Consider the following 27,977-nt stretch of genomic DNA (forward strand, 5'->3'; position numbering starts at 1 on the left):
TAGCGGGTACGGCGGCCGCGGGGGTGGCGCCCCGGCGTTTACCTAGCTCGGCCTTCTAGGCTCGAGGCTCCGTTCCACCATGGCTCCCAAAGGCGGCTCCAAACAGCAGTCCGAGGAGGACTTGCTTCTGCAGGATTTCAGCCGCAACCTCTCGGCCAAGTCCTCCGCGCTCTTCTTCGGGAATGCCTTCATCGTGTCCGCCATCCCCATCTGTGAGCGCCGGGAGCAGGCGGACGGCGGAGGCCGCCGGCGGGCCGGGCTGGGCGGGGACGTGGCAGGGCCCGGCCGACTGGCGGGAGTTGGGGCCGTCGGCCCGCGGCTGTCCCCACCTCGTCCTGAGCACGGGGATAGCACCTAGCTTCTGTGGGCCTCAGAGTGCTCAACGGGGATAGTGGTGGGCGGCATCACAGGAAACTCACTTGTGGCCCCACTCCGGGAGATTGTGATTTCCTAGTTCTGGGATGGCGGCCCCTAATCTGCGAACAATCGGGTTAAGATTTTGTGCTAACACTCACGCATATGTAATCTGCTGTCTGTTTTTTTACCCACAATTGTTTGCCATTACCAGCTTTAAAACTTTATCGTTTCCTTATTTTGGAAAAACTAATGAATTAGGCCAGAGTCAAATTCCCATTAACCCTCGGACTGAATTAGAAGTGTAGCTTTAGGTGAAGCCCTTCACCCTGCTGAACATTGTTTTCCTAATTGGATGAGAGAGGTTGCACCAGTGCCAAGAGCCGGCGCTCTCACTTGTTTAAACTCTTTCATGCTATTAGGACAATTCTAGAATTCTCATTTGGATGGAAGAACTTTGCAGACTTGAGCAAAGTTGTTGTAGCTCAGGTTTCCTGGATTTGAATCTCCTGCCTCACACTGCTGCACGTTTGTTGGGCAGTTAAGTCGAGATTCATTTTCTTTTGGCCTTTTAAAACCTCGCTGGCCGTTGATTTCAGATAGCCACGTCAGCATGTAAACTATGGCTTGGGACTGCACGTGGCTGTGGAACAGCCTGTACTTAGCTTAATAGTACCCTGATGAATGAAACCTGAAGTCTGAATTGATTTTTTTGGTGGGGGGAGCGGGATTCAGAGTTTATTCTCATTTTAGAAGAAGCAGAAATCTCATCTGGACTAGTAATGGGAAGGTTCTGTTTTTCAAGTTTTCTGAGCTGGGGAAGTTTGAGACTGTAACTTTATCACTTCTGAAGATCCTCTTATACTGTGTTAGATTTTCTAACCTGGGCTGTATTTTATAGGCTTAGCTACAATTAATTGAGCATGCCTTTGTAACTGGGTGGTAATGTTTTGTTCCTTTTTGTATCCTCCTCTCCCCCTTCTGTCTCAATTCAGGGTTATATTGGCGAATATGGCATATGGATCTTATTCAGTCTGCTGTTCTCTATAGTGTGATGACCCTAGTAAGCACTTACTTGGTAGCCTTTGCATACAAAAATGTGAAATTTGTTCTCAAACACAAGTAAGTATATTTCTCAAGGGAAAGTATGTATTACATGTTGCACTTTTATATAGAAGGATGTCTTAAAAGACCATTTGTGTGTCTTGTTTTCAATAAGCATCAATTTGATCTGTATATGTATATAGGCATATTAATGCTATAAAGAATTATTAACTAAGTGAAGCAGAGACAGTGCTTCTGACACTTATAGAAGTAGGTTTTGAGGGTGAAATTAGAACAGTTGAGCACTAGCCTTAATCATGGGGTTTATCAGAAAAACAAACCACCAAGTAAATTAACATTGCTGAAGCCAAATGAAATTCTTTCTGGAAAGAACAGTTCTGGTTCTCCATGTACTATTTTTGGACATGAAATAAGTGGTCTTTTTTTTTTTTTTTTTAACTCTGACATTTTTAATGCTAATTACATTTTTTCTTATAAGTATGTAAAAATGTAAAAGATTATTGTATTTCCTCTAAGGTTACACATTATATAAATCCTTTCTAAGTTTGTTGTTTCTATGTTAGGCTCTTTGTGGTGACAGGGAATAGAAACATGTTGAGATGAGGGGCACCTGGGTGGTGCAGTTGGTTAAGTGGCCAACTTTTGGTTTTGGCTCAAGTCATGATATCAGGATCCTGCGAGCCTGTGTCAGGCTCCACATTCAGTGGGAGTCCATTTGGGTATTCTCTCCCTCTGTCCCTTCCCCCGCTCACATGCGCTCTCTCTCTCTCAAATACATAGATCTTTAAAAGAATAAAAGAAACATGGTGAGATGATCTTAGTTAACAGGGATTTATTATATAAAGACCAGAAATGGCCTCAGTGGCTGAAAGTGGCCTCAGCATCTTCTCTGCTGTTGTCTTGGACCCATAGGAGCTCAGGTTTGTGTGACTGCCTTTCTGCTAGACCAGCAGAGTGATCATCTTTATCATCTTTCTGCTTGGCAGCCCTCTTCACCAACTGCCATTCCGGTTTCAGCCTGTCTTGGACTCTCCTGTTCTGGGCTGGCTTTCTTGTGAGGTGTGGCCAACTGTGGGTAGTGAAGCCTTCAGATGTGGGCACCTTGTACGACCCATCCTTTGTGATATCCTCAGAACTCACTCCCTTTGAGACTTGGATGTTTTTTGACTTGTTCTGCATATTATTTTTCATTAACCTTTTTGGAATTAAAATTACGGTTTTTTGCCTTCTCATTTCTACTCTAGGCTTCTTGAGGGCCACTGCCATGTCTTTTGTCCCTCACAACAGTTAACGGTACATTTAGTTGAGTAAAATTTCAGTTACTTACTGACTTGATTTAATAGGTTCTCCCAGAGTGGAATTTTTTTTTAATTATAGTTTCGATTTAATATTAAATACTGCCACTCATATCGAAGCTTCTACAGATTTACAAGATGTGTTAAAGCTCAAAGACCCAGGAAGATGCAGAGTATGGGTAGGTGTTCATAGTAGAGGGAAGTTGGCTTATGTGTTGACAGTCTGGATTCCAGTCTAAGCTCTGCTTTGCTTAAATGTATAGCTTTGGGCACACATTTCATCTTTTGAGACATCACATTTCTGAGCTGTAAAGTGGGGATACTAATGGTACCTCATAGATGGTGAGGATTAAATAAGATAATATGGGTGACATGTTAAGCATAGTGTCCGGCACATAGTGTTTATTTGCAGTGTTGGAGACATTGGGGGTGAGAGAACCCGTAGGAATTTTTTTAAGGTTGCGTGACTTTTAAAAAATGTTTTTCTTTAAGAAATTAAATAAATGGGGGTGCCTGGATGGCTCACTTTGTTAAGTAACTGCCGTCAGCTCAGGTCATGGTCCCGGAATCCTGGGATCAGTCCAGCACGGGCTTCCGGCTCAGCGGGGAACCTGCTTCCCCCTCTGACCCTCTCCCTTCTCATGCTGTTTCTCTCTCTCTCTCTTTCTCAAATAAATAAATACAGTCTTAAAAAGAAATTAAATAGATGGTATTTTTCTTTTTCTGGAAAGGTTCTGAAATATGTTAAAAAAATAATAGGTAAACAGTTGATTTTGTGGGTTATCTCATTTGGCTGAGTGCTGGGCCACTGGAGTAACCTATGTCTTGTTTTAGAGCATTCAGCACTGAGACTTACTTAAGAGCCCTATGAGGGTAGGAGTTGTTGAGTTGTAATAAGCCTGATAGGTTGTTATGGGTCTGTTAGGTGAAGATAGAATTTTAGATCTAGAAGAGAAATTAACTAGTTAATCTGGTTTGGTCTATTCAGGAAGATTTGTCCTGTGAACAGATGATTGACTATTTGTCTTAAAGATACTTGGAGATAGCCAACTCTTTTGAAAATAGTTTATTCCTGTGTCCTACCATTCTGACGGGCTGTGGGGGTGGGTGTATATATGTATATTTTCTTCCCTCTGTTCAGCTCAGAAATGTTTCTGCTGTAAACCACATTCATTTCTTATCAGCTGGCCTTTCTTAGAAAAAAGTGGTCTTATGCTAAGTTCAAGAAACCTTTGCCTGGTCTGCTAGAGAGGTTCAGAAATAAGAGTCTGCCCTTAAGAACAGAACTTTTACATAATAAAATGAATCAGTCGAAGTTGGATCTTTGGGAATTTGTGTTTAATTTGTATCCCAGAAGCTCTTGTGGTTAAAGAAAGGTTGAAAACTATGGACTTGAATGATCTTGGGCTTTCTTTTCAGGAATCTATCCTGATTTCTCCACACCTTTTCTTGGTACACTGACCAAAACTAAATATAGCATAATAATGAGGGATTAATTAATTGAACATAGAGTGAACAGATTTCCACGTTCCATATTTTCTTGCTTTTAATATATCTCAATATTGTGTTGAACATTTTCATAGTGGGACTGTGTAGATAATTGTTAGATTTTGCTTATATCTGTTATTTTTCTTCTATAATTATGGCTAACCAGTCTCTCCTCCTATATTATGAAAAATACACCATGTTGAATTTAAATGTCATGAACTTTGGGAGGCTTTTTATATTTTGTCGTAGGTTAAATTTCATACTCTCTTTCACTAGCAGTCTCATCTGATAAAATTCACCTTATAGATTATCTGATGAAGGTACTTTTTTTTTTTTAATTTGATCACTGAAGATTCTGATCTGGTCTCTTGAATAACACTTTTAGTTTTTCTGGCTGATTCCATACAGTGGTTCATTTAGTTAAAAGTTGTATGGTTGATCCCTGACCTTGTGGTATTACTTATTTTTAGTAAAATTGTTCTTTGAGTGGAGTTAAAGTATTACTTTAATATGTTACAGCTGTTAATTCCCTTTTTATTTTTATTTTTTTATGATTCTGCTTTGTAATTTTTTAAAACATTTAAATTTAATTAATTAACATATAATGTATTCTTGGTTTCAGAGGTACAGGCCTGTGATTCATCAGTCTTATACCCAGTGCTCATTACATCACGTGCCCTCCCCAGTGTCCCTCACCCAGCCACCCCATCCCTTGCCTCCCTCCCCTCCAGCAACCCTCAGTTTGTTTCCTGTGATTAAGAGTCTTATGGTTTGTCTCCCTCTCTGGTTTCGTCTTGTTTTATTTTTTTCTCTCTTCCTGTATGATTCTCTGTTTTGTTTCTTAAATTCCACATATCAGTGAGATCATATGAAACTTGTCTTTCTCTGACTTATTTCATTTAGCATAATAGCCTCTAGTTCCATCTATGTCATTGCAAATGGCAAGATTTCTTTTCCTTTTTTTGATGGCTGTGTAATATTCCATTGTGTATATATAGGCACACCACATCTTCTTTATCCGTTCATCTGTTGATGGACATCTGGGCTCTTTCCATGGTTTGGCTATTGTGGACATTGCTACCATAAACATCGGGGTGCGTGTACCCCTTCAGATCACTACATTTGTATCTTTGGGGTAAATACCCAGTAGTGCAATTGCTGGGTCTTAGGGTAGCTCTGTTTTCAACTTTTTGAGGAACCTCCATACTGTTTTCCAGAATGGCTGCACCAGCTTGCACTCCCACCAACAGTGTAGGCGGGTTCCCCTTTCTCCGCATCCTTGCCAACAATTCCCTTTTTTAAAATAAAGATTTTATTTGCCAGAGAGTGCGCGCATGCATGCGCAACCGTGTACATGTGCAAGCAGGGAGAGCAGCCGGCAGAGGGAGAAGCAGGCTGCCCACTGAGCAGGGAGCCCGATGTGGGACTCGATCCCAGGACCCTAGGATCATGACCCGAGCCGAAGGCAGACGCTTAACCGACTGAGCCACCCAGGTGTCCCTCCCCTTTTGTTTTTTAAGTCTAGTTTACTTTTATTTACTGGAATTGAGATCCTATATCATTTGCCAGTGCCTTATCAAATTTATTTATAGAAACAACTAGGCTAAAACAAAATGGAGTTAAAATGATTTTTAACTAAGTTGTGCTAAAAGCATTTGACTTATTTCCATATTAAATACCTAAACTTTGGAAAATTACCCCTTTTAAGCAGAAGTCAAAGCTTATAACTAATAAACTCCATCTTGGAAGTTCCTGAACTCTTTTTTTGGCTATTACAGTATAATAAACTTGGAATTTTCTGTCAAGATTATTTCTTGAAATGTAAAGTATCATATAGTTGCCAATACAAAATATGAGTACAGAGTGTTTCAGATAGTGTGATATTCATTCGTGGAGCATGCGGAAACTTTTTTCTTTTTTTTTCCCCCCCCAGAGTAGCACAGAAGAGGGAGGATGCTGTTTCCAAAGAAGTGACTCGAAAACTTTCTGAAGCTGATAACAGAAAGATGTCTCGAAAGGAAAAAGATGAAAGGTTGGACTTCTAAAGTGTTAGTGATAATCAAAAAGGGAATACTTTGTAGAAAATTAAGTTTTTGGTTTGTGCCTGGAGAATGTGGATAATGGAATTGCCTGAGGTTAAATGTTGATATTGTAGAAGACAATAACAATCACACTGACATTTTGAGTTTTTACCACCACCAGATGCTTTTCTTTGTGTTATACACAGTTCATTTGTTTCTTTAAAGAGCCCTATGAGGTAGGGCTAATATTTCCAATTTACATCTGAAGAAACGGAGGTACAGAAAGCTTGGGTAACTTGCCCAAGGGCATAGATTCCTGTGCGTTGGTCAATCCACAATAAGAACAATAAGAACTCGGGCAGTATGGCTCGAGAACTTGTTCTCCTTAAATGCTGCACTGGAGTTCAGGAGCCTACGAGCTTTATCCAGTGGTGGCTCTGCCACTTGATAGCTATGCAGCCTTGAGCATATTACCTCACCCCTCTGGGTCTGAAGAGTTTACATTGTGTTGGTGTTAGCATTTTTGGGTGGTGGTATTTCCATTCCGGAGCTTCCCTAAGGACAGCCAGTTCTTGGTTATCTGCGTTGGTTGGGAAAAAGAAAACAACTTGGTTTCTCTCCTGTTGCCCAAATCTCTGCCACATTTGTTAGCCCTTACCCCTCAATTTTTCCTGCCAAGTGCTCTTAAAAGACTTAATAGTGTAATATCTGAGTAGCAGAAGTCTCTGAATGATTGAATAAACCTGTGCTTTAGAGTTGTTACGTGGGTTTAGTACAGTCACGAGTTGAGGTGGTTTTCATAGATCTTAAGTTTTAGTATCTACAAAGTGCTTTGTGAAATGGAATTTTTAACCCACTTTACCTCCAGAAAGACTTTGTGGAGACTTGCCATATTAAAGTGCATATGAAATCAGTACAATTTTGAAAGATCAGAAACCTTTAAAAGTAAGAAAAGCTGGGTAAACAAGAACTCAGAGTTAGTTACAGCAGTTGAGCATTGAACTTAACTCTGAGCTTCCAAGTGTCAGGGGAAGCATCTGAGGTCATACACTTTCATTGTCTGATGAGAAGCAGCATGTAAATCCTTCTGAAAAGAAACTTTCCTGGCACTGAATCTTGGAAGGACTTTATCAAGTAGATCCTTATTTAAGGGACACTGAGTAACTTAATAAACAATGTCTTGTACAGTGGTTTTGAAAAGGCACTAAAACGTTATAAAAATGGTAATCTCCTGTGGATCCTTTATAAAAACTGAAGGATACAATATTTTTTTTTTTTAAGATTTTATTTATTTTTTTAAGTAATCTCTGTACCCAGTGTGGGGCTCAAAGTCAACACCCAGAGATCAAGAGTTGCATGCTCTACCGACTGAGCCAGCCAGGTGCTTCCTGAAGGGTACAATATTAAAATAGTGACAGTGAAGGCAGCTTTAATGAGGTCTGGTTGCATAGCTTCCTGATTGTAAATTTTTTTTTTTTTTTTAAGATTTTATTTATTTATTTGACAGAGACACAGAGAGAGAGCACAAGCAGGGGGAGTGGGAGAGGGAGAAGCAGGCTTCCCGCCGAGCAGGGAGCCCGATGCGGGGCTCGATCCCAGGACTCTGGGATCATGACCTGAGCTGAAGGCAGACGCTTAACGACTGAGCCACCCAGGCGCCCCCTAATTGTAAATTTTTGCATGGTGATAGAGATAGGGAATCTAGGACATTTTTTTAAAAAATCTTTTTACTGGGTGCCTGGGTGGCTCAGTCGTTAAGCATCTGCCTTCGGCTCAGGTCATGATCCCAGGGTCCTGGGATTGACCCTCGCATTGGGCTCCCCACTCTGTGGGAAGCCTGCTTCTCCCTCTCCCCCTGCTTGTGTCTCTCTCTGTCAAATAAATAAATAAAATCTGGGCACCTGGGTGGCTCAGTTGGTTAAGCGACTGCCTTCAGCTCAGGTCATGATCCTGGAGTCCCTGGATCGAGTCCCGTGTCGGGCTCCCTGGCTCAGCGGGGAGTCTGCTTCTCCTTCAGACCCTAACCCCTCTCATGTGCTCTCTCTCATTCTCTCTCAAATAAAGAAATAAAATCTTTAAAAAATAATAATCTTTAAAAAAAATCTTTTTACTAAATTATAGTATTTATTAGAAAAGTGGTTCTTAAATTGGAGTGTACATCACAGTTACCCAGTTTCAAAATGCTTGTTACAGCTCTGTAGGTTTTAGGTGATGAATTGTAGCAGAGATGGCAAATGTGGTCTGGCACATGTTCTTGATTCTGGGATATGTCTCAGGATTTTTCTCAGCATGGTATTCAGGTAGTCACTACTACTGGATCAGAGTTGGAATTGGAAATGAAATATCTTTGCCATTGGCTGAATCAGTATTTCAAAGAATGAAGTGTAGGTTTTGTGAATACATAAAATGTAGAGTGTCAGAAGATTATAAAATTTCTATTCTTATCATCAGAAGTTTGTGCTGTTACCATTTCACAAAAACCACACTGGATAAAGTTGTATCCAGGTGTATACTCATGATTGACTCTGCTGAGATCAGGACTCTCATTAAGATGTAGTATTTACAAAAAAAGAAATCTAGTATTTTTCTCCCTCAAAAGAGTTGCTTCAAGAGATTTCAGAGAAGGCTTAGCAACACCTCTTTGCCTAGATACATGTGGCTCAAAGCTCCCACCTACAGTCATTTGGAATATGTGCCCCATGCGACTTTGAAACTGCTTTGCTCTCCATTCAGGGTTGGAAATTAGCTGAGGAAAATCAGAGAGTCATTAATATTTATCCCAGGGTGTGAGTGTTATTTCTTCTTGACTTACCAATGGTCTGTCATTTAGTATTAATGTGATTATAACAGTTCTTGAGTTTGATCTCAGTCTTTGCCCTGTAGGAAATGCTCCTTGGAAAAATGACTCCTTGGGCGTGAAAAATGACTCCTTGGGCGTGCTCTCCCAAACTAAGTTTCTTACCAGTGAAGCTTTGGCAGAACTATTGCTGATGAGGGCATTTGGGGGTCTTCATTTTTTTCTAAAACCAGGATATCATTGGGCTAGAGAAAATTCTGAAAGCTGTCCAAGATAGTCCTGTGTATACACTGATGTAACACTTGGACATATCGGGAGCTGGAGTAACCTAAAGGATTGAGCCACTTGTTTTATCACAGCTGTTTTGAAGATGGTTCTAATTCAGGCATGACAAGGAGTTAGGAGAAGTGCTTCTATGGAGGTGGGATAATCTAAGCAACCATAATGGAGGCATGCTAATAGCCTGTTTAAGGAACCTGTCTCCACTGGGTCTTGTACCAGTCTTAAAAACAAATACTTGTTCTGAATGTTTTCTAGCATTAAACCATGTTGGGGCTATGCATCTTTTTGAGATGGTGTTTTCTTTCATCAGTGTTAAACTGGTATAATTATTTCCTCCAATTCCAAGTCACATGTTTTTTAAATTTACATTTAAACTTCTCGTACATCAGGAGCTGTTTTTAGTTGATGGCTGCATTTAATGTAGTATCTTTTACTTATCCCAAACTTACAGTAAATAGAAGTTTTATTAAGTTGATGGTATCCATAGAATCAAGGACCTATGGCATTTATATTAGAGAACACAAACTTCTTGTGATGAGGTTAAGTTCATTTCATTTAGCTCCTTTACAGTCAAGCTTGTTGACTTTGGATTAAAACATTTGGTGAGTAAAATGTAGCAATTGCCAATGACATTAGCCATAGTGCTGTCCTTAGAGGATTGGTGGAGGGGATCATCTGGCCCCAGGGTAGTGTATCTTTGGGGAGGACAAAGCATCAGTGGTGATGGCTTTCAACCTTTTTGATAATAATCACAGTAAAGTACTTCGCCTTTCGACCAAATACACTCAGACATGCACACATGCAAACGTTTCACAAAACAATAATTATCCTACTGTGGGTGATACACTCGATATTTTTCTTTTCTTTTTTTAAGATTTTATTTATTTGTCAGAGAGAGAGAGAGTGCAAGCACGTAAGCAGGGGGAGCACCAGGCAGAGGGAGAAGCAGACTCCCCACCGGGCCAGCCAGGAACCCAATGTGGGGCTCGATCCTAGGACCCTGGGATCACGACCTGAGCCAAAGGCAGATGCTTAACTGACTGAGCCACCCAGGCACCCTCAATATTTTTCTATTTAAAAAAATGCTGGTCTCATTCCACTCAGTTACTTTCCCTGAGCGTTGAATCCGCCCAGTTGATTTCACGTCCCGCTAGTGGGTCACAACCTACTCTTCTAAAAACTGCCTTACAAAGTTAATTAATGAAATGGAATAAAGGCTACCTTATTCATAGGCATCCTGGAACTTCCTGCTGCCCGTGTGAAGAGGTAAAAGAAAAGGCTGATAAAGTTTTAGTTAATAAAACATAATGAGTAAAGTGGATTAAATAAAAAGTAAATGGGTTTTACAGAAGTTAAAAAATCCTCCTAATATTGAAGCACATTCTTTGTTTGAATTATGTAAAGGCAGATAAAGATAGTTGCAGACAAGTCTGCTTCTGTGAGCCACGGCTAGGTTTTGTTTTTGGGATTGTCTTCAGGTGTAATATTGAAGGCTGAGATCTGGAGGCTATTGAGAGTCTTAAGCCAGCACAGCCAGGAAAGCTTCATCTGGCTACTGATCATGGAGTTTGTTTTAGGTGAGGACCTAGAGAACGATGTCTCTTTAGGCTGCTGGTGAAGCCAAGCCAATTGCAATTAATCTGTCCCTTCCTCCAAAGCTCTGACTGCCTGGGAAAAAAGGTAATATACCGAGCAGCTATTTTTATCAGTAGAGTAAAATATCTTTTTCAGCAGGAAAAAAGGGCACAGTGCTGATTAAATTTAATGTTAAAAACACATTCTGTCCAGAATACGTAAGGAAAAACTTACCTTATAGTGGACTAGAGCCATGTGGTATTTAAAATATTTTAATACATATTTATAAACTTGATCAATTTGTCTGTCTACAGAATCTTGTGGAAGAAGAACGAAGTTGCTGATTATGAAGCTACAACATTTTCCATCTTCTATAACAACACCCTATTCCTGGTCTTGGTCATTGTTGCTTCCTTCTTTATATTGAAGAACTTCAACCCTACAGTGTATCCTTTTAAATGTTGATTAGCATTTTTTGAAGTCTAGAATCAATAGTTTGTTTCGGTTTTTGATTTATCCCAAGTATTTTACTGTGAAGAAAACTGCCCAGGGAATCAGTTCACTAAATAGCACTGTGACCTCAGGCAAGTTTCTGGACATTTTATTTTATTTTATTTTTTAAAGATTTTATTTGTTTGACAGAGAGAGACACAGCGAGAGAGGGAACACAAGCAGGGGGAGTGGGAGAGGGAGAAGCAGGCTTCCTGCCAAGCAGGGAGCCCGATGCGGGGCTCGATCCCAGGACCCTGGGATCATGACCTGAGCTGAAGGCAGACGCTTAACGACTGAGCCACCCAGGCGCCCCAAGTTTCTGGACATTTTAAATAAGGGCTTTGGGTTTGACTTAAAGTTCTTTGAAGTTTATAACTCCATGATAAATCACTCTTACATATATGATCATGTGTATCTTCCTATTTAAAAATAAGTTCTGAGGATCAAAAGCAACTTGTCTTCTTTGATAGCTCCTGGCATAAGCCCATGTGGCTGCTTTGGAATTGGGTGGATAGCCAGTGTAGTTATTTAGGCAGATTTCATAATATCTTAACAGTGTTTTAAGCTGCTCTTAAATTGAGCTTGTGGGCAAGAATCAGTCTTCTCTTTTTAGGTAATTTTAATTAAAGGTGTTAGGTAGGGATGTGCAGCCATACTTTTAAGTGGAGATTTTATGTAATAAAATAGACTCCTCCAACTTGTGTCTTCTGAGAATACTAGAGTGGTTTGCCCTCAATAGTCCCATTCTGAGGCTGAGAGTAGCTGTGAACTTTCAGAGCCTCCTTGCTTTTACAGGCCAACTGTAGCCAAAACACTGATGGACAGGGGAGACTTATTTTTCCTTTGCTCTTGGCTGGAGGCAGGGAAGCTAAGTTTCTTCTTCCTGTTCATAATCTTGATTAGCTCTTCTCCTTTAGGTTAAATGGAATTCAGATGTCTTCTTTGTGATCATGTGTTCTAGGTTTCTGTCTCAAGTGTTTTCTTTTTAAAATTGGAACACATTTCCTGTGAATGCTCTTCATTCTTTATAGCCTTCTGTCTTGTAAATTGCATTTGCAGACGATGGGACTGCACATCATTGTCATTTTACAGTGTCAGACGGGAAACAGTGCATTTCAAAGAGATGGGCTCTTTTTATTTTGTTGAAGAACTACTTTTGGGCTTTTAATCTTTCCTTAACGTTAAATTTTTACAGGAACTATATTTTATCCATAAGTGCTTCATCAGGCCTCATCGCCCTCCTGTCTACTGGCTCCAAGTAGACCGTGCCGGCTTTGCCCCCTGGCTTTGTATCTACGGGTGGCCTGTGGTATATGGAAACGTAGCAGGGTGGTCAGGGTGAGAGACACACAAGATGTTTTTATAGTCTGCAGTTGGAGGTTTTGAAAAACCCAACAAAATGTAATTCAGTATTTGTTTATTGGCTCTTTTTTGACAGATTGTTGAAATTAAATGAATTGAAAGGGAAACTCAGTGCCAGGACATTTTTTAAAAGGTAAAAAGTGTCTCGCAATGTGCTTAAATCACAAGAGGAGAAAATAACTTGTTTCCTTGATCTGTCAGAGGTCACAGTAACCTGGACTGAGCTGTTATTTATAATAGTAGCAAGAAGTTAATAAGTGGTTCTTTGTGTTCTAACTACAATATTGCAACTTTTGTGAACCATAAATATCAGAATGAAGAATCCTTTCCCCCTGGGGATTGAACAGAAGCCTCATGTTTACAAATCTCTGAATTTGTGATTTGAAATAACTCAAAAACAAGGTCTCCAATTTGGGGAGAGAAACTTGTGGAAAAGTGTTCTTTTGTTTTTTTAACAGAAGCGAGGCAGCCAGGGTAATAACCTAAAATTAGTGGCCAGGCATATGAGAGTTGTCCCGTGGGGTTAAAGCACATACTGTTCATCTGTATAGCCCTGCCTTGGGTGGCCAGGGAGGTCAGCTCAACCCTACCATGTTGGTTTGACCTGACCGAGAGACTGGAATCATTGTTTTCCTTGCCTAGGGTCTCACACCACTAGAGGAATATTCAATAGAGAACCTCCTTCCTGAATATTGATGTGTAAGAGATTAGAATAATGTTTATGATCTTAGTTCCAGAATTCTAAGAACTCTCCGAGGAATTGCAGTGGTTTTAGTGTTTCTATAGCATTTAGTGCAGCCTTTTTCCATCAGGACTTTCATAAATTTGACCTTTTTTTTTTTTTTTTTAAGATTTTATTTGTTTGAGAGAGCACAAGTGGGAGGGGCAGAGGGAGAGAGAATTTCACACAGACTTAGCACTCAGTGCAGGGCCTGACGTGGGACTCGATCCCAGGACCCTGAGATCATGACCTGCGCTGAAGGCAGATGCTTAAGCTGCTGAGCCACCCAGGCGCCCCAAATTTGACCCACAAGTTCCCATTGATTGTGAACAAAATTTCTTCATATTAACCTCTTTAGCCCCTAGAGTTCAGCCAAGAACATTGTCTTGCATTTCTTAATGTGTGCAGAGATAATTATCATTTTTTGGTGCAAAAAGTTGGGGAAGCTTTTTAGCTTGTATTATTTAAAGGGTTATGGAATAGGGGCACCTGGGTGGCTCAGTCATTAAGCATCTGCTTTCAGCTCAGGTCATGATTCCAGGGTCCTGGGATCGACCCTCGCATTGGGCTCCCTGCTCAGTGGGAAGCCTGCTTCTCCCTCTCACACTCCCCCTGCTTGTGTTCCCTCTCTCGCTGTGTCTGTCAAATAAATAAATAAAATCTTTAAAAAAAAAAAAATGGTTATGGAATAACAGTACTTCAAAAGAAATATTCTATTCCTAATTCCTAATCTTAACTTTAATCTTTAGTTTCCACTTCTAAATTTAAGGTGAATGTTGTAAATAATATTTGCTGTTTTGTTTATAACTTTATAGAAAGGTGTTCATCAGTTTATCTTCTATGGGCATGCCCAAGAACTTGGAAACCGGGGCAAGAGCACATTTGTATAGTGGTTTAGTGTCTTTAATTTAGGATTGTATTTACTCATTGTTAGGAGTTTGCAATTTACTTTTCTTTGGTGCATTATTATCCATGTGCCATCATTGGATAATATGGAATGAATGAGGAAGTCACAAGAAGAGTCACTGCAAAATATGTTAATACGTAAGAGGTTTTTCTTACTGTGTTAACTTTTTTTTGTAGATAACTAGTCAGTAGTTTGGTGGCATGGAGTTTGTGTACCAAATGCATTTACTTATTTGACAAACCATTAGGATCTATTTGTTAGCAGAGCTGGGCCTAGTGTTTTTTGGTTTGTTGTTTTTAATTGCTGGTAAAAAAACGCCACTAGATGGCAGTGCCTGTGTTGAAAGGGGGTGGGGGGGCAATTGCCACCATTCTTAACAATACGTGTACCTGAGATGGAGTGGTGAAAAAGGGGCATCAGCTTAATATTCTTCATAGAATGTCCCTTGAATTCATAAACTGAATAATTTGTAGAAAAGCAAATAAGCAAAATTTGATTTTGGTCCTGAATTTTACCTAGAGCACTTTTTGGTTCTGATAATGGTTTCTAACTTTCTATACTGTTGAATTTCTGTGCATACGTTTGTAAGGCATATACTCAGTTTTCATTCAGAATTTACTATACCACTACTTGGGAATTACAGAACTTTTCCCCCAGAACTCTCTCCATCATCGAAAATGGCTATGTGGTACATAGAATTATGATGTGCTGTATCTGGTTTAGTTACTAAAAACCTGTTGAAGAATTTATATCTTAAAAAGACCCCGTATCCAACACCAGTAAAATAAAAAGGGGATCTTTAAAAGTGATTAAATAACCTCCCCCCTTGTGGTAAGTAGAGGCTTAAAGTGTTGGCTCATTTCACATTTTCCTGTTTTTAGTTTCTCCTTTACAGCTTCATAAAAATCTGTTGGTTGTCCTGTTTGGTAAATTATTCTAACTTGGAAAGAATAACTTACAACAAGGTTTGAAGTTCACTGAAATGTGGAGGTTGGATTCCTACTCGAAAATCTTGTGAAAGGTCTTATTAAGTATGATTAAACTTTGTTTTTTAAATTTATGTTTTTCTTAGATATCTTTATGAGAGCCATGTGAATAAGTATGTCATCTTTATTACATTATTTGCCATTACCATTTAAATTTCCCACGCATGTAAATGCGCATTTTTGTAGTTGCTGATCAGATGTCTGCAGCAGTGATGGGCGTAATATGGTTGTGTGACAGAGCAGCGTGTCAGGCCTCTTTGCCAACATATGCCTGCTGTGCTTGTCCTGCCCACTGAACTTCTGGGTTTTCGGTGTGTGTGCCAGTCACTGCTGTTTCTGGAGACATAAAGGATACAGAGACATAGCACTGATCTACAGATCCATCTGTTTGGGCTCAAGGGGATTAGATCCCACCTCTTTGGACTCCCAGGTAGGGGAATGAATTGAAGATTAGGAGGGTTTTTTGAGTGGTTGGTTTAGATTTTCATGGATGTGGTTAGAGACTCACTTCTCATTGGCTTTCATGAGTTTTCATGACATCTCTTTGACCTTTGCCTCTTAACCAATTCTGAATTTGGATTCTTAACCCAAGCTTTTTTAACTTAAAAATTTACCTACAGAATTCATAAAATTCATCCTTAAAACACTGGTCTGGAACACTGAATACTTGGGTTTTAGGCCTGGTTTCCTCATTTGCCAAGGAGTGGTGGCCCTGGCTGATGTGAAGCTGTGACATCTGATGACAGATGGTATACTATTGTTGAGGAGTTCTTCAAGTGGGAAGCCAGGCACACAGCGTCTAGTTTGCATTTCCACTGGCTGAGATTACAGTATGTGGATGACTGCTAACCAGGTTACCCTTTGGAGTGGTATGCTCTCTGCTACAAAATTCTTTCCAGAAAAGAGTATGGGAGTACGTGGAAATTTTTCTTAAGGATATAACGGACATTTTTTTTTTTTTAAAGATTTTATTTATTTGAGAGAATGAGATAGCATGAGAGGGGGGAGGATCAGAGGGCGAAGCAGGCTCCCTGCTGAGGGAGTCCCTGCAGAACTCGATCCCAGGACTCCAGGATCATGACCTGAGCCGAAGGCAGCTTAACCAACTGAGCCACCCAAGCGCCCCATGACATTTCTAATCTAGTATGTTTACCATGGCGGATGATTTGTCTGTTAAAAAACTAGTTCCCGGGCACCTGGGATATATATTCCCTTATAATGAAAGATCAGATAAAAACCTCTACTTGAGATTAAATGCACAAAATGCTTTTATTACTCTAAGCAAATAAGTTAAATCGCAGTTCCAATTATACAACTTCAGCTCATTTATGCATACAGTAGTTCACTGGTTTAATACACAACAACTGAAGGATGATCCATCATTACTCTGGTACTCCTGGGCAAAAAAACCCAAACTGTTTCCTTATTAGAATACAGGTAGTAGTAACAAAAAAGAAAATTTAATGGTATTTCACACTAACAATTTAAGATTTAGAATTTAATCATGAAATACATATTTGGAAATGGTGGCAGAAAATAGCATTTTAAGCTGATAGTCTATTCTTTAAATCTTAAAGTGATTTCTGTATGGGGGTACTTGCTAGCCAGAAAATCGGTATTTTGTACATGCTCAGGTATCCAAATAGAGAAATAGGACTCCCCCCGCCCCCCCACCAGGTTTTCCCTCCTTACAGGTACACACAATATATTGTTAAAGTTTTTTTCAAGTGGAATATTCATGAGGGTAGGTAACCAGTCCGTAGTGGCAAGGTTAGCCCTCAGCTTGTGTGTGCAACAGGGCTAGGTCCCTTTGATCCATGCAGAGAGCTTTCATGCATTTAGTTTAGTGCATATAATGTGGTTATAGAATCAGGAAATATTTTAACATTTGCTTTTTACTAGGCAAGTTAATTCACCCAGCATAAGTTGAACAGTGACAGCATTTTTCACAAAGTCCATGATTCACTTTCATGTTAACTCCTCAAAAACAAGCATCCTATTGTAAAGTCCCAGTGCTAATTAAACAGTAAACAAACATTTGCCTTTATGGGTATTTTACAGGTTTACTTACAAAACTGAGCATGTGTATATTTTTAAAACTCAAATATTTAAACTTGCAGAAGCTGTGCCTACAAGCAGTTAAATATATAAAGCAGGTTTTAATAAAATGTAGTCAAAAATGAACACTGCAATTGTAGATACTACATTTTATTCAAGGCCTAAGCTTCCAAAGCAGTGTAATCCTCCCTTTCATAAATTAGGCATAATGTTTCAAGTTAAAGATTGGGTGTTCATCCTTTCACCATCTCTATGTGTGAATGGACATAATGTTAATAGAATCCTAATGGATACCTCAGGTAAATTACAATACAGGACATTCTTGGGGCCAGGCAACAGTGAATATTTTTAAAAGGTAATGAAAGCAAATACCTTGGAATTTTAGTTTTGTTGAATGACCGGTGAAACAACTCTTGCTAACCTTAATGTGGAACTAGAAACAAACAATGTGAAGTTGTTTCTGCTTATTCTCCCACGACTTCTGAGTTAACGTAGCCTGTTTCCGATGCAATCCACATTGCATCTGTGGATTTTATGCATTTTGGAAAAAATACATCTGTACAGCCTTAAGTTACTAAATGCCTGAAGGTAATCTGTCCTCCCCTCATACACTTCCTGTGGCATAAGCATGAGGTGTACAGAGCAATGCAAGAAGAGGTGACTCCAGTCCAAGATAAGAAAATAGAATGGATTTCCTTGGTTGTGAGTTTTCAGATGTGCTCGTAATTCAGGTGCACAGTGGTAGCGACAGCAGATACCTCAGAATCCGGGAATACTAGAGGTTGAGCAGCAGGCTGCTAAGTGACTCAAAAGGCTGGCTAGTGACCCCATTCTGTACCAGTAGAGACTGCAGTTTGAACCGTGCACATCCCGTGGCTCATGCACTGCCTTATGATCGGTAGTCCTTTTTGCTGTAGGGCTTGTTTCGCAATATGTTATCAATCTCATTTACCACATGTGATGTCATCTTCGGGAGAACCTGAGGAGCAGAAGTACAGAGGATATGGTTAGTACTTGATGGTCATTTGTTCATTGTGTAATATTAAGCAGAGTCGTCTAGACTTGTATACATTTATAATCCACAACTAGATGTAAGCCCGCCACCCAGACTGTAAGCTCCTTGAGGTCAGGGACCTTGTTTTTTTCACCATTGCATCTCCTGTGATAAGAGTGCTTGGCTCATAGTTGGTGCTTAGAAGTATTGCTGAACTGAATAAAGGCATAATGTATAAATGAAGGCTCATAGAAATACAATGAGTCACAGAATTTCAAATTTTCCAACGGCCACATAAAAGTGGAAAGAAACGTGAAATTAACATTTTTATTCCATTTATCTAAAACATTTCAACATGTCAGCACAGAAAATTAAAATGCCCTACATATTTTAAGTACTAAGTCTTTCAAATCCAGTACATTTAACACTTACAGTGCATCTCCATTCTGATAAGCTGGTTTCATGCACTAAAAGGCCATTTGTGGCTAGAGGCTAGGGTTGTGGACAGCACAGGTCTAGAGACTTAAGGAGAGATTCTCTGCCCCTGGTGGTCACAACCCTGGTGAAGGGTGGCCAGGGGTTAACAGGCATCCCTCGTAGCTGGACTGGCTTGGAAAACTGAGCAGTCTGAGATGGAGGGAAGAAAGTGTAGAGGGTGGTGATGGTAGAAATTAGGGGGAAAGGGAAGTTGGGGTCATCAGCATGGAAGGCCTCGAACGCCACTGTTTGGAGTTGGGACTTGATTCTTGGCAGCGGGGAACCTCTCAGGACTTCTGAGCTGGGAGCAACCCCGTCAGACACCTAGAGGTAGCTTGAAGGAGGAGATGGAAAGGGAACCCAGATGTTAGACATTTCTTGCTGCTGGAGCCAGAGATGATAAAAGCAGTAGCTAGTTAGTGGCAGTGGAGTAGAAAAGGAGAGTGGCTGGGAGAGACACTTTGGAGGCCGAGGAGGATTTCAAGACTGAAGGACTGGAAGGATGGCGATGTTGATCGTTGAGCCTGGGAACCACAGGAGGAGTGTGGAGTGCGAGAGGTTTTTGAAGTAGGAGGTGTTGAGATGAAGGTGCCTGGGGGATATCCGCGTCGGCACGGCTTGTAGGGAGCCGGGGGGAGCTGTGGATTGGTGCTGGCAGGAGGGCTGGAGTGGAGGGCTTGCGAGTTGCTTGCCACGGACACGCCTACCCACTGAAGCCTTGGGAGAGGACGAGCTCACCCAAGGCTAGAATTTATCCTGAGAAGGGACATTACACCATAAGGCAAGGGACAAAGGCAGACTTCTTCCTAGGAATAGACTGACCCTGTGTGGAGACTGTGGCAAAAGACAACGATGGTGGCCAGTTTTGAGGTTTCGGCCTTGCCCTTCCTCTGCTGCTGTCGTGTTGGCCGGGGTCTCCACTCCACCTAGTCTCCACTCAAGTGCTAGTCTCAAAAGCCTGAGGGTTTGGCAGAATAGTAGAGCTATGCCGCCTGAGAAACTAGTTCTGGGTAACGGTTTCCTAGCTGGAGCGAAAGCGGGAGAGTTTAATTTCCCACCAGCTTAGGAGTCTCAGAGAATTGAAATGAATATGTTCTTTTAAATGAGACTGCAACAAAGAGAACCAAATCTAGAAAGTAGATTTGTGGGAAGTTTTGTCTAAAATACAGTGGGTTAGCCGTGTGAGGAGAAAAAAATTCTTCATTCATTACGCCAAAGTAAATTTCAGATAGATTTAAACATTAAAAAAAGAAACCATAAAACGACTTGAATAAAACATGAAAAATGTATATATAGTGTTGTAAGACTTAAATTTTTAAGAAGCCATACATCCAGAATTTTACGTGAAGTCGCCCAATTTTTTAATGCTGGCAACTGTTGTAAAACATTTTCATCCACTACAGATTACACAGACATCCCACAGGCTACCAGTCTGGCAACCTTGCTGTTCTACTGACTGGAATAACTGGTGGGCTGAGGACACCAGGGAAGGAGTGGTGAGGGGAGATGAGCCCTGGATGTGAGAAGGGCCTGACCACTGAGAAGCCTGGATTTCTCTGAGCAGGTGATGGGGAGCCTCAGGGTGCGGAGAGAATTGCTTGTCTACTTTTTAGGTTTTTTTAGGGTGGGGGCATGTGCAGGTGATGGCAGGCTTCCTGCAGCTGTGGGGTCTCCTCTCCAGTCTTGCCCACTTAACTGAGGCTCTGATTTCTGTGTCCCTCCAATTGATGCATGTCTTCGGCACGTTCCATCCCTTGGAGCAGCTGACTCTGAAATTTCCTTTTTTTGACAACTGTTGGCACACTTTATCCTGCATCCAGTCCCACCACTGCTGGGTGCCCCTGGCTGCCCAGCCACAACTTGCCTAGGGTGGAATTTTCGGTGCTGGGCTGGCCGGAGGTAGGAGTGGAAAGGGGGAGGGGATGATAAAGCCTCCAAGGTAGCAGCCTCCCAGCTTGGGTAATGGTCCCTTTTCCCTTGACCGTTGGAGCATCTCTTCCCCCCCCATCCTGCTATCAGCCTGAGCCTTGCTAGGGGGCAAATGCTTTGGGAAGATGATGGACTCAGAGTTTTCCTCTGAAATATATATTTTTTAATTTTTTAAAAAATGTTATTTAATTTGCTACCTGGAATACTCCCCCAGCCATGGAGGTTTTTTTTGTTTTTTTAACCATTCCCAGGTAGTAGTAACTCCTCCTGGGATGGCAGTGGTCACTCTGTTAGCATGATAGGAATCCCAGTTTCTCCCTCTTGGCTAAGCCATCAGCAAGTCATGGTGTCTGTGTGCAAAGCCTGTGGAATCCATCCACTTCACCTCCACGGCCACCATCCTCGCTAGCCCCAGCCACCATCTCCTGTCACCTGGGCAACTGCCTTTGCCTTTCTTCATTCCACTTTCTACACAGCAGCCAGCACCATCTTTAAAAGTTCAAATAACAGCATGTCCCTCTTAAAATGCTCCCAAGGATTTGTGGCATGTACAACAAGACTAACCTGTTCAGCGTCCTGTGAAATCTGTCTCCTGCCTGCGTCCACTTCAGTGCACCCACTGCCCCTTGTGTTCACGACACGTTGGCCACATTAGCCTTAGGCTGGCGGTTTCTGGAAAAAGCCAAGTTCCTTCCCCTCTCCAGGCCTCTGCACTGTTCCCCACTGTGTCTGGAATGCTCATGCTTGGGTGTTGCACATTTCTCCTCTTCCCTGAGCTTTAGAATATGCATATCCCAGAGAGGCCTGGGGCAAAAACATCACCTAAAGTAGGCCCACCCCCTTCTCAATTAGTCTCTATCACAGAATCCTCTTCAGTTACTTAATAGTCCTCACATTTTGAAATTATTTCATGTTTATTACGTGCCTCTCCCACTGGAATGTAAACTCTTTGAAGCTCGGACAGTATCATTCTTGTTTCCTATGGTGTCTCCAGTGCCTGGTACGTAGTAGGTGCTCAAAAGATGTGAATGAACTAAGGGACAGATTTCTGAATTCACTCTCAGCCAGCCTGTGAGCTCGTGAGGGCAGAGGCCTGTTTTTTTCCTCAGTACTCTGCCTAGCGTGGTGCCAAACGTCTAATACATAAGAACTATGAATGGAATTGAAATCATTGGATTTTCCATTGTGTACAGACTGTACCTTTATTTCCTCCATTGTCATCCCTCCTTGTCTTTTCCCAGACCATAAGTGAAAATAAGGTAGGGGTGGTTTTCATAAGAGGGAGCATTCCCCACGCAGGGATGGAAGCCCACAGAATCCAGGAGGAGTTGGGGGCCTGCAAGGGGTTCTTTGTGGCAGGGGCAGAGGTGATTACCCTGCTGCAGAGCCCTAAGAAAGTGATGGGGGGAGGGAGGTTGGCACCATTTCTCTCCCAGCATATCCTGGGCTATTTGCCAAAAGGGTTTTAAACATTTCAAAAAGTTCAATGACGTTTGTTGCCATGTCCATGGGTTTCCTTTTGGGAGGGTTCACAAGGCTTGCTTCAGGGACAGGTGGGCGGGGGAGACCGTTCTGTTCCCCTAGGAGCAATAGGAAACTACACATCCATGCCGGTTTTGGTAGGTGGTGGCTGTGGCACGAGTAGTGGGCAGGCTCCTCCTCAGGACCCTCGGGCTGCGAGTGGCACAGGCTCAGGACTGAGGTGTGGCCCTCGGGGGTAGGGGATGGTCACAGTAGCCACCAGCCCCACCGTCTCCACAGATGGAATTCCCAGGAACATCGCAATCCCACTTCCCCTCTCACTGCCCTTACGGGCTCCCCAGAGCACAGCTGCAGGCTCCTACCAGTTCCTGTCCGTGCGGAGGAAAGAGTGGGTGGTTAGTCCTGAATTGGCTGCTAGGGAAGATGTGATCCTGGAAGTCCAAAATAGAATTTTGAGCCTAGTTCCTCTTTCAAATGCGGGAAACATTCATTCCACAGGTATTTGATGGCTGACTAAGGGATATGTAGTTTGCTGGGAACTGGAAAAGCAGTGGCGATGTGAGAAAGACACAGGTCTCTGACCTCAGGGAGCTTCCTGTCCGGCAGGGAAGACGGGTAATTCTATCACACGGTCGTAAATGCTGTGATGGAGGGGGAGGAACACAGGATGCTGTGGGAGCAGAAGGGGGCGGTTGGCACGATGTAGGTTGGCAGATATTTGGGGAAAGAACTAATGAATAAATGATGTACATACATTGTCCTGTGGCTATTACATTTCAAGCAGGTTTTTATGGTAAGTCCTGGGAACCCCGTCGCCCAGTGTCCCATTGCTTGGGTCTTGGAATGCACTATCCCACAACCCATCCTGAAGAATGAGCTTTGAGAACATCGCCTCTTCATAAGAGGACACCCTTGGATCCATGTACACTAAAGGTTCTATTGCTTCTTGTGCCTTTGCCCCCTGCACCCCCATCCTCTCCACCCCCCATCTAGGAACAGGTAGTCTTTGGGAAGCCATGACGCAATGAAGGACAGAGGTGGAGAGAGATGGGACACTGCCTGGGGACATCTTCTGAGGACCATGATACCCCTGGAGTTTGGTGGGAAGGGCCGTAGTACTTGCCTGAATGGCACCGAGGTTTTCAATGAGTTGTTCAGGAGTGGAGGACCCCAGGAGCACGGAACTCACACCTTCATTTCTCAGGCACCATGCTGGGAAGAAAGAACACATGGTCAGGATGTCAAAACACTTCTGCTTATTGATTAGCTTCTAAACACCACCTGTAACCCCCACTGTTGCAACCGAAACTTAGTAACTGGGGGGGGAGGATAGACCATGCTCTCTAGGATTAAAGACCTCAGCAGCAACCCCTATCCTGCAGAGGGTTTAGTAGAATCTGTGCGTTTGAGTTGAGGGCTTGGGGCTCACACACTTTTTGCATGAGGACTTGCCTCAACAGCTGGGGTATCCAGTTGAGCTGTCTACCCCAGGACCATGTTCTTGCTCCTGAAAACACCTGACCCTGCTCCCCGGCAGACGTCTGCATTCCTGTTTCCATCTTGGCCCACAGTCTGTCTTTCTCCATCTTATTCATGCTCTTGTTCCTCATCTGTTTTAGAGTCCTGTAGACCCTGGGTATCTTGTTCTTTGATTCTATCCAACTGTCAAACTCAGGATTTCCCTTTATTCCTAGTCTAAGATTCAACATGCCAGCCTTCAACCCTTTACTTCTCTCCTTCTGCCTCTCTAGCAACCTCCACCCTTAAACCCTCTATCCAGCCCCGTCCCCTCACTCTTGGCAGATGACCTGGCTTCCTACTGTATGTAGAAAATTAAGTCTATCAGGTGGTATATTCCTCAATAACCCACAAGCGCACATCCACACCCTCCAGTTTCAGAAGATGATGTGTCTGGTTTCTGTTCAAGGGCTTAAGTCTGCCCTGGATTGAATTCCTGTTGCCTTTTCTTGGACTTGATTGGTCATTGTTTCTCACTTTCTCTCCTGAATTTTAAATTTCTTACCACTTCCTTTATCAAATTTGTCCCATTCTAAAATTAGCCTACCTAACTTCTAAACGGCTAGTTTAGACTCCCTGAGAGGACTCCTTTGCCCTCTAGTCCCCTTCTTACCGTGTCAGAAGCCAAGTTCCTTAGGAACCTCCTTGTGATTACTGTAGATGTCTGCAACTAGAGGTGTCTGTAGACGCCTAGATGCAATGTCTGCTGGACACCCTGCTAGGTGTCCCATGGGCACTGCACACGGCTTACTACTTACTACTAAGCCTGTCTTTCTTGTGTTCCCAGTCTCATTTTGGGGCCATTACCCAGCAACTTGGCCTTCTAATCCCCAAACCGGGGTGTTATCCTTAGGAACTGTCCTTTTTCTGAGCCTGCATTCCCTTTTAATTGCCACATTTAGTTGATTATTCCTCTTAAATATTTCTGTGATCCAGCATGCATCAGAATCACCTGGAGGGCTCGAAAAACAACAGGGTGCCACCCCTGAGTTTCTCACTGAGAAGGGCTAGAGTGGGGCCCAGGGATCTGCATGTCAAACAAGCTTCCAGGTGCTGCTGATGCTGCTGGTCCAGGGACGATGCTTTTTCTGAAAACAACTTTGTTGGGGTAAAATTCCCCCATTTAATCATTCAATGATTTTTCATAAGTTTATCAAATGTGCAACCATCACCACTTACAGTTAATCCCATTTCTACCCCCAGTCCCAGGAAACCACTCATCTACTTTGTACCCCTATAAATTTTATTACTTCTGGACATTGAATTTAAATGGAATCCTATAACCTGGATCCTTTCTGTCTGACTTCTTTCACTCAGCATGATGTCGGTAAGGTTCACCCATGTTAATAGCATTTATTAGTAAATATTTCTGTTACTGCTGAATAGCAGCATTCTATCATGTGGATGTGGCCCACACTTGGAGAATCACTGCTCTGGTTCCACTGCCCACTGTCCTCATTCAGGACCTCACTGTCTCTCTCCTGCACAGCTGGTTTTCCCACCTCTTGACTGGATTTCCCCCTCCTTTTTCCCCATAATCTGTCACAGGAGTGACAAGAACAGCACATTTCCCAGGTACAAATCCGATCATGTCATGCCTGGTTAAAAGTTCTTCAACATGTATCTCACATAATCATTGTCTTATAAGATGAAGCTCTCATTTCTCATCCTGGCAAACTTACTAGAAAGCCTGCCTCTCCAGCTTCGTGTCTTCTCACTCCCTGCCTTGAACTTTGGGCTTCAGCAGCACTGAACTGTTGGTAAATCCTTTCCATCCCCAAACATCATGCTGTTTTTCTCCTCAAGTCCTCTGTTGAAGTGTACCCTTGGCCTGGAATGTCCCTCTGCCTCAGTAATCCCTCCTCGGTCATTTGAGACACCTCATGGGTACTGTCTTCTCCCACAGCCCTTCCCTGAATCCCAGGCTGGGTTGGGAGCCCCTACACTTTACTTAACTTCCATAATCCTCTGTGTCCTTGTCAGTTTATTACAACACTGTATTAAAGTTATCTATTTTATTTTCTTGTCTTGCCCATCAGGCTGTGAGATAGGTGGTGTTTGCACTTGGATGCTCAGCACCCAGCCTAGTACCTGCACATAGTAGGTGCTTATTACATGTTTGTTGAATAAACACAGGTGTGAATGATTGATGGGTGTCCCCAAGTATTCCTTCTGCCCCGTTTGCTCAGGCCCTGCAACAGATCCTCTTAAGCTGTTACCAGGCTCTGGCCTTTTGAGGCAATCACTAAATCTTTCCACATGGGCAAAATAATACTCTATATAGGCAAAACGGCAAGGGACCCAGGACCTTTTTTTTTTCCCCCTGGCTGCATTGTTTCCTGCTTTGCACTTAGAGAACTCTTTTGGCCTTGGTGTTAAGTATTGAGGTCAAAGCTGGGCACTGGGAAAATTCTTGCCCATAAACTACCCGATGTCAGCAATAGCGAATTTTCTCCATGGGCTGTAGGGCATAGGAGAACCAACTGGGCAGAACTGGCCAGCGTGATAACACATGCAGATGATTCTAGCTTCTAAGCAAGCGTCAGCAACAGCCCCGTCCAGAAAGCCTAGGAGCAAAGTGTGAAGGCTGGCTCCAGTGCAGGTGTGTGACATGGGAGGCAGCCCACACTTGAGTTCAAGCGGTTTGTTTCCTGCCAAAGGATCCTCCCTCCCCCTACTCCCTTCTAGCTGATCAAAGGTAATATGCCTGGAAATAATTTCCCTCTTGGTTTGAGAGTCCTGCGCTTAAAAGTGAAACTACTTGTTTATAAAGAAGGAAAAAAAAATGACAGGCAAGCAAGACATCTGGGGGCACAGAGGGAGGAAAGGGAGAATCAAAGCGTGTTTTAACTTAGACTCAGACTATAACTCTGAGTCTTTCATGCATATCTAACATCCAGTGAAAGTTTAAATCTGGTCAAGATTTCCTCTTGAGAAGGACACTTCTTCTCTTTCAGAGCTAAATTCAAAACTCACTGTCCTGTTACCACCTAAAACTGTATTTTGAACCAACCGTATTTCAAGAAGAGATGTTTCCCTGCTTGTCACGCTGACCACACACCATGGCTAGGAATGGACGGAGTTGTAGTTCCGAGGTGTCTCATTCTTTGCAAACAGAGCTTACTGAGCTTACTGAGCACCTACTCTTTGCTTTATATATATAATTTCCCTTTACTCAACAAATTTGTAAGACCTGTGTTACACGCATTTTATAGATGAGAAAATTGATAGGTTAAATAACTTGCTTATGGTCAAATGGCCAATACTTTTTTCAACAAGCTATAGGGATGCTAATAGTCACATTATTCTTTGACTTTTTTTTTGGAAGGACTAAAACAAGTCCTGTATGTATGTACCTGGGTAAATGATATTCCCCACCCTCTCCCCAGCTACCTCCCGTTTCTGTCTCCAGCTGCAGCCATTCCCTGCCTTCCAACCACAGAAGGATCTTGCATCTAACAATTACTGTGTCACGTTGTTTTGTTTTCATAGAACTTGAGTTTTTTGTGTCCTTATTTCACTGTATTGGAATAGCCCCAGTTCCTGCTGTTTCTTAACCCTTGGGAATTTTTTCTAGAATCTACAACCATTTTAGTCTTTTCTCATAGCTACCCTGTGGATTTTTTTTTTTTTTTTGTAACTTTCAGTTTCTTCATTTGTGAGGTGGAGATAATGATTGCAAATACTCCCTTAACATCTGTAAGGTAGGGCAAGTGACAGCATACGGCTCAAGGGATTGTTCTGATGCTTAAGGAGACCGTGAGCATGAAGCGCTGCTGTGGAGCAAGGGAGCTGAAAGTCTACAGGCTTTGCTGTTCGGTACCTAGCCTCTAAGCTACCTGTGACTATTGGAGATGTGAATTGAAATGTACTGTAGGTATAAAATACATTCTGGATTTTGAAGACTTAGTATGAAAAAAAGAATATAAAATATCTCAATAACTTTTTATAGTCATTGTGTGTTAAAATGATAATGTTTGGGCCATTACTGGGTTAAATAAAATCTGTCATTAAAATGAAGTTCACCTATTTCCTTTTTTTTAGTATGGCCACTAGAAAATTTAAATCTGTGGTTCACATTCTGTTTCTGTTGGACAGCACTGGTACATGTGGTTTTCAGCCATACGAGTGACCATGATGGTTCCTCAACTCCACAGTTAGAGCACTTTTCATG

At 42.1% G+C, this 27,977-nt stretch overlaps 2 protein-coding genes across 4 annotated transcripts in view; one reads left to right on the forward strand and one right to left on the reverse strand.

Moving 5' to 3' along the window:
- Positions 1-27,823, forward strand: SSR3 (signal sequence receptor subunit 3). 2 transcript variants are annotated; one of them, XM_045903494.3, is made up of 5 exons: positions 1-212; positions 1,350-1,476; positions 6,136-6,234; positions 11,192-11,323; positions 27,508-27,823. In XM_045903494.3, the coding sequence occupies exons 1-5, from the start codon at positions 80-82 to the stop codon at positions 27,509-27,511; spliced, it is 495 nt and encodes a 164-aa protein (XP_045759450.1). In that variant the 5' UTR covers positions 1-79; the 3' UTR covers positions 27,512-27,823. The 2 variants fall into 2 exon arrangements, with proteins under 2 accessions (XP_045759450.1, XP_045759449.1); XM_045903493.3 differs by lacking the exon at positions 27,508-27,823 and adding an exon at positions 12,565-15,419 and having other exon boundaries at positions 2-212.
- KCNAB1 (potassium voltage-gated channel subfamily A regulatory beta subunit 1) overlaps positions 16,587-27,977 on the reverse strand; it is a 378,602-nt gene continuing 367,211 nt past the window's right edge. For both annotated transcript variants that reach the window (XM_064585977.1, XM_045903492.2), the window contains 2 exons: positions 23,409-23,497; positions 16,587-18,382 (listed from right to left, as the gene is read on the reverse strand). In XM_064585977.1, coding sequence (XP_064442047.1) covers positions 18,293-18,382; positions 23,409-23,497 — 179 coding nt within the window. In that variant the 3' untranslated portion in view covers positions 16,587-18,292. The remainder of the gene's footprint in view (positions 18,383-23,408; positions 23,498-27,977) is intronic.

Source organism: Mirounga angustirostris, unplaced genomic scaffold (genome assembly GCF_029215605.1).
Source record: "Mirounga angustirostris isolate CCGP_5_RB_7025 unplaced genomic scaffold, mMirAng1.0.hap1 SCAF_1, whole genome shotgun sequence".
In the NCBI taxonomy this organism is placed as follows: Eukaryota; Metazoa; Chordata; class Mammalia; order Carnivora; family Phocidae; genus Mirounga; species Mirounga angustirostris.